The sequence below is a fragment of the Pseudophryne corroboree genome, chromosome 1 (assembly GCF_028390025.1).
Source record: "Pseudophryne corroboree isolate aPseCor3 chromosome 1, aPseCor3.hap2, whole genome shotgun sequence".
NCBI classification, from domain to species: domain Eukaryota; kingdom Metazoa; phylum Chordata; class Amphibia; order Anura; family Myobatrachidae; genus Pseudophryne; species Pseudophryne corroboree.
The window spans coordinates 579,652,372-579,665,777 of record NC_086444.1 but is presented as its reverse complement, the minus strand read 5'-3'; the positions used below and the strand labels follow the sequence as shown (position 1 = coordinate 579,665,777).

The following is a 13,406-nucleotide window of genomic DNA, read 5'->3' as shown; positions in this document are numbered from 1 at the left end:
GAAAACTGAAGTGATGAAGGAACTATGGGCCTAATTCATGTTTATATGCAAATGCTAATTGAAATTTTCTAAGCTGCGCAACTGCTAGTTAGCAAGTAAAGCTGCTGCCCTGAAATAAAAACAGATGCCCACTGCAGCTATCGCAAACTCATTTACAGTTGCATTCACATTCGCAACCTGTACGCAAAAATTAGGAACATTAAGGTTAAGGATAGGCCTATGGCTATGCAGATGGGACACAGCAGTAGCGACTCCGATGTTATAGCATGTATGAGCTTGCAGCCATCAGCAGATACACGCCCTGGAAATGGTCATGATACGCCTGTATTTTCCCAACCACTCCCCGTTAACACCCCCAAATGGTCACTTCCTGTCAATCTCCATAAATCCTCATTGCGAGCATGAACGCAGTGGTACCTTCGCATATGCGCACTGCGATTTTCGCACATGCACAGTCTGACGATAATTGCTCCGTTGTGTGATAATCGCCCATTGTGTACAAACATCAATTAGACCCTATATACAAATGTAATATTTAAAAGTATCATGCACTATTGTAGTGAAAAATAATAATCATATGATGTTCTTAAAACGATATGTATTTTGTACAGATTTATTTACTAAAATATACTGTCTATTTTCTATTAATTTCAACAGGAAAGCTGTAAAATATATGCACATACAGTATATATTTACCATACAAGTTGAAGTACTTGGTCCTGATAATGTATATCCAGTTTTGCACACTACTGTTACGGTTTTATTAATATCATAATCTGCCTTCATTTTTATTGTATTAGCCTGCAATGTACATTTTCTAGGGACACAGGAAATGTCCTCAGTTGACCAAGATCCATCCTCCAGACAACTTTTTGTCATCATGTCTAAGCCCATTACATAGCCATCTTGGCACCTGTAAAATACATTTTCATAGGATTTCTCAGGAATGGATATAGTTTTAAATATACCTAACAAAATTAGTGCGATGAGGATAAATAAATGTAAGCTTAAGAGAAGACTTATCAGATGTTCTAAGTGGAAGTATTGCACATAGGGACCAATTAGTATCTAGCTATCATTTTACTAACAATACTAGAAGTGACAGCTAGATTCTGATTGGTTTCTATGGGCCATACCTACACCTGACCTCTTTAGAATCTTTGATAAATCTCACCCAATTAGTACAGAGAAACATATCCCACTGTTATCACAACTCAGGAGATGGGAGATGTACTAAGACTTGGAGAGTGATAAAGTGGAGACAATCAACTCCTAATTGGCCGATATTTTATCTCTCTCCGCTTTATCACTCTCCAAGTCTTAAGCTTATTTTTACATTATGGATTTGCAGAGCTAGATGGCATTTGTGAAAGTGCAAAAGTTTGCCATGGTTAATGGGAAGAGAAGTGTGATGGTGATTTGACTGGAGTATAGATTAGGCCAGTGGTTCTCAAACTCGGTCCTCAGGACCCCACACAGTTCATGTTTTCCAAGTAACCCAGCAGCTGCACTGTGTATCACCAACTGTCACATTTTAAAAATCTACAGGTGACCTGGAAAACATGAACCGTGTGGGGTCCTGAGGACCGAGTTTGAGAACCTGTGGATTAAGCACATGAAGAACATTTTGCTATAAGGCATTATTGAAATGAGATAAAAATGTGGAGAGAGCTTATAAGGGTGTTTCTTGCATTACGAGACGGCACACAGACTTTTTCTCCCATTGAAACGACTTGATTATTACAGTAACTCAGAAGACAAAAATCAGGTAATATATATAATTATATTAATTTCTGGGCATTCATAAAAGCCCATTCAAAAAGTGTTGGAAATTGAAGTGGCGTGTATTCAGGTGTATATGTAAACCCACAAATCTAAGGAACAGCTGCAAGAACAGTGAAGCTAGCATGCTCCTTGAGAAGCGCATGATAAACAAGTGGTGTACTTGCACACATATAGAGGCATTGCAGGTCCTCAGTCATTGCTGTCTTTAAAATACCTTTGCTATGTCATATATATTAGAGAGATGAAATGTTATGGCATCTACAGATGAGAAGTTAGGGAAAGTAGAAGAAATAGTAATGGCTTTACAGCAGCCCTGTCCCAGTATCCGGTTGATAGATAGACAGTGTCTAGTTAGACAGTCAATAGATAGACACCATATGTTAGACATTAGGTCGACAGGGTCAAAAGGTCGACAGGGTCAAAAGGTCGACATGAAAAGGGTAGACAGTACATAAGGTCGACAGGGTCAAAAGGTCGACATGGAAATGGTTGACAAAAAAAAGAATTTTTTTTTTTTACATTTAGCATGTTTTTGGACTATTTCATACCTTCTCTATCCATGTCGGCATAGAGTTGGATATAAACCTTGTGGCGAGCGCAGCGAGCCACCGAGCCCGAAGCGTGGCGAGCGAAGCGATCCCAGCGAGGGTATGCCTTTCTACAAATGGGGGTCCCAGATGACAAAACTATCCACACAAACCACAAAAATGCAAAAAACATGGTGTCTACCATTTTCATGTCGACCATTTTCATGTCGACCTTTTGACCCTGTCGACCTTTTGATCCTGTTGACCTTTTGTACTGTCTACCTTTTTCATGTCGACCTTTTGACCCTGTCGACCTAATGTCTGTCTAACATATGGTGTCTATCTATTGACTGTCTAACTAGACACTGTCTATCATTTATACCACAGCCCCCTGTCCCCTAATACCAGTGCACATTAAATATCAGATTCCTTGTTTTCTGCAGATACTGTGATACATTACTAAATGTGTTGCTCATTACAGTGTGTTTTCTAGTGAAAGCATTTTAGCAATAACTTTTATAAAAAATAAACTTGCAAAACTATTCTTACCGGTATTCAATGATGCTTCCATAGGTATAGGAAATACCAGATGAAACAGTGTTGGGTATGATTGGTGGGAGTCCGCAGGAAAGTAACTCACAGTTAGGGTAGGGTTTACTCCACTCCCCTTCTACGGTACACACAAGCTCTGATCTTCCTTGCATAACATAGCCAGTGGCACAGTTGTATATGATGGCATTCTCAGATGTTGAACTACTTCCATTAACATATGCATTGGCAATTACTGGTGGAGGGCCACAAGATACCTTTCCACAATAAGGAAAACCTGAGTTCCACTTTCCAGCAGACTGACAGCTGAGTTCGGATTGTCCAAGCAGCTTGAAACCATCATCACATATTATTTTGACTGATTGCCCACAGCTTAAATCTTCCCCAATTACCACTGCATTTTGAATGGCTGGTTTCGTACATTTACAAGGTAGGCAAGTGGGTGGGCTTCCACTCCATAAACCATTGGGTAAACACTGTCGTGATATACTTCCATGTATTTCATATCCAGGGAAACAAGCATAATGTACATATTCATTGTAACTGAAGCCTGAGCTGTTAAGAAAACCATGAGAAATATCTTCTGGAGGACCACAATCTATTGGTTCACATTGTGGAGCTTTAACATCCCATATCCCATCTATCTGACATGTGAGCTTTGGGGCCCCTTCCAGTTTATATCCTTGGTTACATTTATAAAGTATTTGTTTTCCAACGCTGTATTCTGTTCCTAAGGTTTCCCCATTATCTATAATATGAGGCTTTTCACATATGATTTCTGAGCATGATGGCATCGTTCCACTCCATTGTCCATTCTGAAGACAGGTCCTGTTCTTGTCACCATTAAGCATGAAACCTTCATGGCACTCATACTCAACATGTTCTCCATAACTGTATTCAGTTCCTCTGATAAGGCCATTTATCAAGGCTGGGGGTAGTCCACAAGACACAGGGATACAGATAGGTTCTTCTCCATCCCATTGTTTATTTTCTTGACAAGTTCTTTTGCTTGAGCCATAGATTTTATACCCCAACTCACACTTGTAATGTATGACACTCATATATACATAATTCAAGGCTTCTATGTATCCATTTAGAATTGTGTTGGGCGGCTTGCAGAATATAAGCACACATTGTGGCTTTGCACTACTCCATGTTTTGTTAGATAAGCAGGTGCTTTTTTCTGAACCAACAGGCTCAAATCCTGGCTTGCATTTATAATAAATGGTGCTATCAAGTGAATTATCAGTGTCATTTATAAAGCCATTTTCAGGAGCTACAGGTGTGCTGCATTCAATAGGTGAACAGACAGGGGCACTCCCATTCCAAGTGCCATCTTCCTGGCAAGATAAAATTGGTGTGCCAATAAGTTCATAGCCATAATAACATGTATATAAAATAGATGTTCCATATAAAAAATCTGATACTTCATTACTATCTTTAGGTGAATAATTAACATTGTGAAAACTTTTTAGAGTGTTTGGAGGTTGAGTAGTGCCAGGAGCATCATACATTTCATTTTTTAAATCACCATGCACCATGTTCTCATCGTATCTAGTATACTGACCAAAGTCAATATGCGGTGGGAGACCACAATCTGTGTGTACACAGATAGGAGTAGAGCTGGACCAACCTGAATCTTCACAAGTTTGTATGGCGGGTCCAGTCAACTGAAATCCTGGCATACAACTGTAAATTATCATAGCACCATATCTATAATCAGCTCCTTCAACAAATCCATTGTCAATAGCCTGCGGGGGATCACAGGCTATTTCCTTACAGGTTGGGGTATCGGTATCCCAATCTCCTGTTTCCATGCATGTAAGAACACTCTGTCCTTCCAGTCTGAATCCTTTCTTACAAGAATATGTTACAGTTTGTCCATAATGAAGACTCTGCGAAGAACTTCTACCATTTTGAATTTCTTTAGTTGCAGGGCATTTAATAGGTTTGCATATTGGTAATCCACCAAGCCAGAGACCATCTGCTCCACAAATTAACGTAGAATTTCCCAATAGTTCAAACCCGGGCTTGCAAGTGTAAAGAACTGTGCTGAGATATGCAAGTCCTTGTACATCAACAATTCCATTAAGAATTTCATCTGGTTGAGGACACTCAACTGGAACACAACTTGGAATGTCAGGACTCCATTCACCTTCTGCATTGCATGTTATTTCAGATGGCCCTCTGAGTAGAAAACCATCCATACAAGAGTATTGAATTGTACTTCCAAAATGAAGAGAAGGCACTGATTTTGGGTCTCCATAATCGATATCTGGAGGTTTAGGGCAAAGAACAAGTTTGCATAATGGGAAAGAATCATTCCAGTGTTGTGACGGCAAGCAACGTAGTACAGAGGAGCCCTGCAAGATATAGCCGTCTCTGCATGAAAATTTTACAACACCTATTTCATTGGTTATTTCTTTTAGGACCAACTGGTTCTCTACCAGTGGTGGTTCTTCACATTTTGATGGTACACAGGTAGGTACATTTTTTTTGTCCCATTTTCCACTTTTTTGACAAGTCCAGCTTTTATCCCCTATGAGTTCATAGCCCTCATCACATACAAATTCAAGCTTTGAGCCAACATCAATAGTTGCCCCTTTAACGGAACCATGTTTTATAGGTGGCGGCTTCTCACAACTTAGTAGAACACACAATGGTGGGGACTCACTGTACCACTGTTTGCTAGCTTGACACACTCTTTTGTTACTGCCAACTAGTTTATACCCAGGTTTGCAGGAATAAGTTACCTCATCTTCCAATACAAATCCAGTTATGTTCTGCAGAAAAAAAAGATGTCTATTAACATTTTATGAAAATTAATTTACTTTGAATAGTAAAACTTAGTACATGACAAAACATACTACAATTTTCACCTGGGTTTTACCTAAATTTTCTTACTATCCTAGAAATGATTTATTTGTTTATTTTGGATAGTGTTAAGAAAAAATACAACATTTGACTTGCAATCATTTTTTTTTCTCACTTCAATCATTTTCGGAGGTATGCCTAGCTTGCTGCCTCATACTGATTTCTGAATTAAATCCACTTCTCTGGCTTTATGGATAAAATTGCATCACATGAAAATATCATTAAAGTTCTCAATTTATCTCTAGCTGCCAGAAAGTAAAAAAACTATAAGACTAGAAATAAAAGAATAAAAAAATCCCCTTTCTAGTTTTCTAGGAAAATGGATATTGGGGCTAATTCAGGTTGGATTGCAAATCGCGATCCAACCAGATTTTTTATGATGGCCCCACGGGCGCATGCGCAGCGTCTGTCCTGCACATGCGCCCGCACTTTCTGTGGGGAGGGGGCACAGAAAAAGCGATTGCCTCTGCCTGTCAATCAGGCATATGCGGTCACGGGGCGGGGGGAGGGGGCGGCAACGCTCTATTTCCAGGGAGGAGACGGAGCGTTGCGGGGGCGGGGCGAACGGTGAGCGGATGAATGGAGGCATGTTGGTGGCGTGGTCAGCCGCAGTGACGGGTAAAGTGGCGCCGGGTCTCCTGCGGCCGCAGTTAAGCTGCGCCGGCAGGAGTCGTCTTTAGTTTCTGTTGGCAAGCAGAAATTGTGAGGCAATCGCAATTTCTGCTTGTAGAAGGGGGGGAGGCGCCGATCAGCATATTGGGCAGCCTTGCCCAGCGATGGATGGCCCCCAGCATGCGATCAAGGAAAAGCAGTGGATGTGGTCTACTTAGATTTTGCAAAAGCCTTCGATACAGTTCCTCACAGGAGACTGATCATGAAATTAAAGGAGTTTGGCCTAGGAAATACTGTTTGTACATGGATAAGTAACTGGCTGGAAAAAAGGGTACAACGAGTAGTGGTCAACGGGAAGCCCTCAAGCTGGACACCAGTAGTCAGCGGATTACCACAGGGGTCCATACTCGGGCCACTACTGTTCAACATATTTATCAATGACCTAGAAATAGGCCTGGTAAGCACAGTGTCAATCTTTGCAGATGATACTAAACTGTGTAGGGTAATTAATTCAGAAATAGATGTGGAGTCTCTACAGAATGACTTATATAAACTTGAAATATGGGCGTCTAAATTGAGAATGAGGTTCAATATAGAAAAATGCAAGGTTATGCATTTTGGGACTAAAAACAAACTTGTATCCTACATATTAAATGGGGAAAGTCTAGGGGGTAACAGTTTTGGAAAAGGATTTGGGGGTACTCATTGATAATAAACTTAATAACTGTATACAATTTCAAAGCGCAGTAAAGAAGGCAAGTAAGGTGTTAGCGTGCATACAACGGAGAATTGAGACAAGAGACGAAGGGATGTAATTCTGTCGCTGTACAAATCATTGGTACATCCACACCTGGAATATTGTGTTCAATTTTGGGAACCACTGTATAAAAAAGATATCTGTGAACTAGAGAGGGTTCAAAGGCGAGCTACTAAATTGATTAAAGGGCTTGAGGGACGGGATTACGAGGAAAGGCTTACTAGGTTGAACATGCATACGCTGGAAAAGAGGCGTCTAAGAGGAGACATTATTAATGTTTTCAAATATGTAAAGGGGCACTACAAAGAGTTATCAGAGGAATTATTTATTAAAAGAACTCTGTTTAGGACACGCAGGCTCTCGCTGAGGCTGGAGGAGAGAAAATTCCGCACACAACGGAGGAAAGGGTTCTTCACTGTTAGGGCAATAAGGATTCGGAATTCCTTGCCAGGGAAAGAGGTAATGGTGGACACTATAAATGCATTTAAAAGGGGATTGGATGAATTTCTTATTGAAAAGGATATCCAAGGTTACAACATTTAAATTATTGAAGTTGTTAATCCGGGTGTAACGTGATTGTAGTTGTTAACTAATCAACTCAACTTAATTCAATAAACAGGTTGAACGCGATGGGCATTTTGCCTCTTTTCAACCTCAATTACTATGTTACTGTGTTACTATGACCAAAAGGATAGCAAATTCTGCTAATTAGCAGAATTTGCTATCCTTATTGAATTATCCCCTTTGTCAATTGTTCATGAAATGTATTTTCATTTACCGATGTGACATCATACATATATCCTTTTTTACGTCATATAGCATGCGATGCTGACGTGACCCATAAGTAGTAATTCCCAAGTGGCATCATTTTCCTCTATTGTGCTACATTTTCCTCAATTTTGCTTCTTTGTACGCATACAAAGGGGAATTCAATAGGCCGTGGTAAATGACCATGGCTAATTGATCCCGGGGGTAATTCAATATACTGTATGCCAATGCCTGGCATTAAAGGGGATTTTGTTTCACCTGCACGGGAGAAGTTGAACCAACTTCTGCAATAAGTGCCGTTTTTCTTGGCCGCGATCGCAAAAACACAAGTATTCGTTAACTTATCCCAGTTTCTATGTTTTTCACATGGAAATGGGTAAAAGTTTTCAAAAAACAAAAAAACAGGCATTGATTGAAACAATGGCCAAAAACCCTTGGGCAAAAAAATTGCAAAAAAGACAATTTTTTGTGTAAAAAATTTACAGCTGCTAATTGAATCCCCCCCTAGTGTACTAGGTAGTTAGGATTACAAAATAATTGGTATATAAAGTCGTATATAAAGTCGTATAAAAAGCATACCGATGCAAGGTGTAGGTCACCTATCTTTTGTAATTTTTACACTGTGTACCTTTTTTCCTTGATTTTTATACTTTTTCTTTAATTTTGCATCTTACTTTGCTTATAGTGTACTAGGTATTTAGGATTAGCATTTTTGTAACAAGTAATCGGTATAAAGTAAAGAATTAAGCATAATGATATATTGTAGATATCATTTGTATTGGACCTGTCTTTTGCCTTTTTTACACAGATTTACTTTTTTTATTGTACTACTTTTTATTCAAGTTTTATAGTGTACTAAAGGGGTTATTCAGGCAATTTACCCTCCATACTGCAAATGCGCATGTGCAGGTCCAGTCCTGCACGTGCATATCTGTTGAATGTGATCAGTTCACAATGGGTGCGAACGCTTCTGCCTGATTGACAGGAAGAGGTGTTCGTTGGGCGGGCGACGGACTGTTGCAGGCGGCGGCGAGGGGAAAATGGGGCCGGGTCAGCTACGTTTTTGGCTGCGTGACGTCACATGCAGCCACTCAGATGTAAAATATGGCGTCTGCTCACCTGAATTTGCAGCCTAGCTGCAAGGGGGCATCCCTAATTTCTGCATGAGTGATGCTATCGCAATTGTCTACAATCACAGTGCTCGGCCTGCCAATTAGCATGCTGGGCGACCTCGGCATGCTATAGAAGGGACTGCAGATTATGCTTTTGAGAAGAATCTGCAATCCGTACTGAATAATCCCCTAAGTACTTAGGATAAGTGTTTTAACATGGATAAGGTGCAAAGTCCGTGGCAAACTAACCAAGGCTATCTGGCATGAGTGGAGGATAGTTTTATGTGGACACATGAGTATGAAATATGTGGTCTATTAATTACTTTTCAGCAGAAAAATCAATATATCAGCTAAAGTTTACTAATATAAACAGAACAAAATAAACTTAATGGACAAGAAAAGAAGTGAACACACACACCTCTACAACCCCATTTTGGAGTTCCGGTGGTTGGCCACAGGACACTGGCTGACATGTTGGCAATTGGCCACTCCATTCTCCAGATGCTTGGCATGTCCGTTTCTTTTCCCCGTGTATGTAGTAGCCTTTATTACAACTGTAAGCTACCACGGCATCAAAGCTATAGTTTTTTCCACTGATATAGCCATTTTTGGTACCAGGAGGTTCTCCACAGCGGACTGGTATACATTGGATAGATGAAGGTGATGGGCTCCATTGTCCACCTCGCATGCATTCAATTTTGGCTGATGTGTTTAGTACAAAACCTTCCATACATTTAAAGCTGACGGTTGTTCCAGAAACAAATTTTGCTTTGGTTATGGATTCAAGGATCCCATAAGCAACAGATGAGGGCTTCTCACAAAAATCAGCTATGCAGTGAGGAATTTCCATGCCATTGGGTGGTATCCACTTTCCTTGAGCATTACACAGCATTTTAATATTACCAACCATACTATACCCATCATCGCAATAATAATATGTAGTGTCTCCATAGAGTCGATGAGCACTGTGTGAGGTTGCATGATCAACATTTGGAGGTTCATCGCATGAGACAACCATACATTGTGGAATGTTGTCGCTCCACTTTCCACTAGATAAACAGCTTATAATTTCTGGGCCAACTAATGTGTATCTGTAAAAAAATAAAAAGTATTATAGATTATGTTATTGTAGGAACAAAGAAGATTTCTAAGTCGAAAATTTCCTGCCTAATTTTCTACAATGTATTTTCCTGCTAAATTACCAATGTTCTAGACTTATTGTTTGGTCATATCATCAAGGATTGCTGATTTGGTCACTTAAGTCCACCTGCCATGGATGGACTGGGGCCATGAAGCAGCCCTGGAACGTCACGGTGCATGAGAGGGGGGTGGGGAGGGTGGTGCCATGAGTCGGGGGAGGGGGGGGGGGGGGCTTGCACACCATGTATTCCAGCCACAAGTGGGAATGTGTACCCTTTGCCTGTGTTTATGTCTAATGCATGTTTACAATGCTAGATGGCAACAAGTGTATTGCATATTAGTGAGGTGTAAGAAGGCTGAAATCTGCTTCCATAACAAGAAGATAGATTTAACAACCATTTTCCCATTCCCACTGTGCCCTCCAAGTACAGTGATTAAGGGGCGGATGCAACTTGAGCTGTAGCGGTGCTATGGATGATTGCTGCTTGCAATCACTTTCAACAAGTGGCCTGGAAAATGTGCAGCCCATGGCTGATTGAATCCTGCTGTAAAATCCCATTTATCTGCTTTATACTGCAGTACAATACAATCACAGGTGACTTTAAAAAGATAACTGTTGAATTTTACATATAAACGCAATGTTTTTCTAATTGATTGCCACAATAGAGGCTACAATGGGTGCAGCTTTGTAAATGTAATAGGCAGCAAATCTGACTTGACTGTATAATTGAAGAGGCGAGTAGATGAAGGCGTTTTGTAACAATTTTCGGAAAAAAAAATGTTTTTTGTAATGGATTAAGTTGTTATGACCCAGGGATCATACTAACAATGCTATTTTACACGTTGTAGTCTATTTACTGGTATATTTTTGGATAAAAATGCTATGTCCAATTCTTAAATTCTAATAATTTGTCTTTAACTGTAAATATCTCAGTTTCTTCTAAACATAATATAACACCTTCTTCCACTATCATCTTCATTTATAATCTGCCTGTGTCCACAGGTCCAAAGTATAGATGTAGCCATTCTCATCTATCCAGCGCTGCATAAGCACGTACAGCGGAAGCTGCGGCTGGGTGTGACTATTCGCACCTGCAATTAGCTAATGTATTCCCTATAAGCTGCGGGTGCGATTATTCACACATGCATATATACAGTAGGTGGACACTTGCCACAGCAGGCTAATCACAGGTGCCAATAGTTGCATCCGCAATGAGAATGGATATATCTGTATTAATCAGAGCAATGAAAATTATCTATGTATATTAATTCAACCACAAATGCAGCAAAGTGGCCCAATATTGCAACGTGTCGCCATAACATACCCTTCTTTACAAGCATATGTTACTGCATTTCCATAGGTGAAGTCCTTCCCCTTTGAGATGGCATCTCTAACAATAGGGGGAGGACCACAGGACACAATTGTACAGGATGGGGCATCACTGCTCCAGTTACCAGAGGCTTCGCATGTCAAAGTTGATGGACCCTGCAAGCTAAGAAAAAATGTTGTTAATCAAATCACAAACAATCATTAGCAATAAAATAGCAGCCAGATGAAGCTCATTTTAAGGGCACAAAAATACATTATTAGTACATTTTAAACAACGGCTTCATAAAAAATATGTAATTTTTTTTATTCATATTTATTAATTTTCAGAATTCTATGAATTAATGAATTAATTTAGTTATTCATAAACAACTAGAAAAGTTGTAAAGTCAGAAGTTCAGAAGTAAAGATCAAAAATAAGTAGAACACACAGAGACAGAAATATGCAATATTTACAGTACATTGGGGCAGATCGCAGATGTAATAAGCCTGGAGAAGGGATAAAGAAGGGATAAAGCAGTGATAAATGCAAGGTGATAACGCACCACCCAATCAGCTCCTAAGTGTCATATTTAAAATCTGTAATGATTGGCTGGTGCGTTATCACCTTGCACTTATCACTGCTTTATCCCTTCTCCAGGCTTAATACATCTGCCCCATTGTACCTCTTGAATTTTTATACATTACCTGTATCCTGTGTCACATGAATAGGATGCTGATGACTTGAATGTAAGGCCACTGAATGTAAAATTTCCATTAGCTATGTCCTTTGGTTTGTAGCATGTGACTGAGTCACATGATGGGGCTGTGTGACTCCAGGAACCATCAGCAAGGCACACAGTTTCTTCATTACCAACTAATGTATACCCCTCACTGCATCTAGTATAAGAGAAAGCATACCACATTATTAAACTACATGGTTAATACACTTATTAGCTGTTAGATGTCAATATATAAAGTCTTGGAGGGACTGAGCACCTGTCGGCCACTTTGGCCACATACAGGGGGATGTAGTTATGTGACCGAAGGTCACATAACCTCCCCCTGCATCCTGCCCACTCACAATATCGACAGTCCGCATGCTGTCTAGTGGGTGTGCACGCCACCCATAGAGTGGGACTAGAACCTGTAGAGAGTGCTGCTCGCCACTGAGCCCGCAAAGGGCTTCGTTCCACTCGCACCTCCTCCCCCCCCCCCACACTGGCATTCTGTGATCGGGATTCCAGCGTCAGGATGATGACCGCCGGGACCCCGGCCACCAGTAAAGCGGCCCCAGGTATAGTCATACTGGACATTACACCTGTTGTGTGGTGCTTTTGATGAAAGACAAGTTTGTCTTATGTATGGACAAACTCCAGCATTAGAATTTGTATTCTCTGGATAAATATGGAGCAAACACCCATTCTGTTTAGTATGAGAACATAGAATGAAGATACTGTATATGTTTGGAAATAGAATTAAAATAATAAAACAGAATTTTACCTGAATATAACGGTTTTCCCATATGTAAAATTAGATCCCACAATGCTGCCATGTTCAGGAACTGGTGCTTTGTCACAGGACACAGCTTTAAAAGAGTATCAAAGATATAAAAACTTAAACTGCTTAAAAAGAAAGAAAATACGGACTGAAGAATTTGAACAGGCCCTCTCAATTAGGAAAATACTTACAATTACTTTTACTGTATATGCATAATAACCTGAACTAATAAGGGTCATAACTCAAGAGTCATCACAACAGACAAGTGATTATCTCCAGTTATGATGCAGCAGTATAAAAATGTGAGATGTGATTTTATTTCACAAAAATTGTCTGCCCAGGTATTGTATTCTTAATTCAGAGCTGGACGGAATGCTAATTTCAACATTCAAAATATGTCTGAATTCTGAGAACAGAAAAATACAGTCTGAATTACAATTCCAGTGATAAAAATAAAAATTTTCTGGAAACATAAA

At 39.9% G+C, this 13,406-nt stretch overlaps 1 protein-coding gene across 1 annotated transcript in view; it reads right to left on the bottom strand.

The window, feature by feature from the left end:
* SVEP1 (sushi, von Willebrand factor type A, EGF and pentraxin domain containing 1) overlaps positions 1-13,406 on the bottom strand; it is a 598,519-nt gene that overhangs the window by 125,207 nt on the left and 459,906 nt on the right. The window contains exons 34-39 of the mRNA XM_063914219.1: positions 12,934-13,018; positions 12,139-12,330; positions 11,450-11,617; positions 9,403-10,075; positions 2,862-5,644; positions 697-913 (exon numbers count right to left, since the gene is read on the bottom strand). Coding sequence (XP_063770289.1) covers positions 697-913; positions 2,862-5,644; positions 9,403-10,075; positions 11,450-11,617; positions 12,139-12,330; positions 12,934-13,018 — 4,118 coding nt within the window. The remainder of the gene's footprint in view (positions 1-696; positions 914-2,861; positions 5,645-9,402; positions 10,076-11,449; positions 11,618-12,138; positions 12,331-12,933; positions 13,019-13,406) is intronic.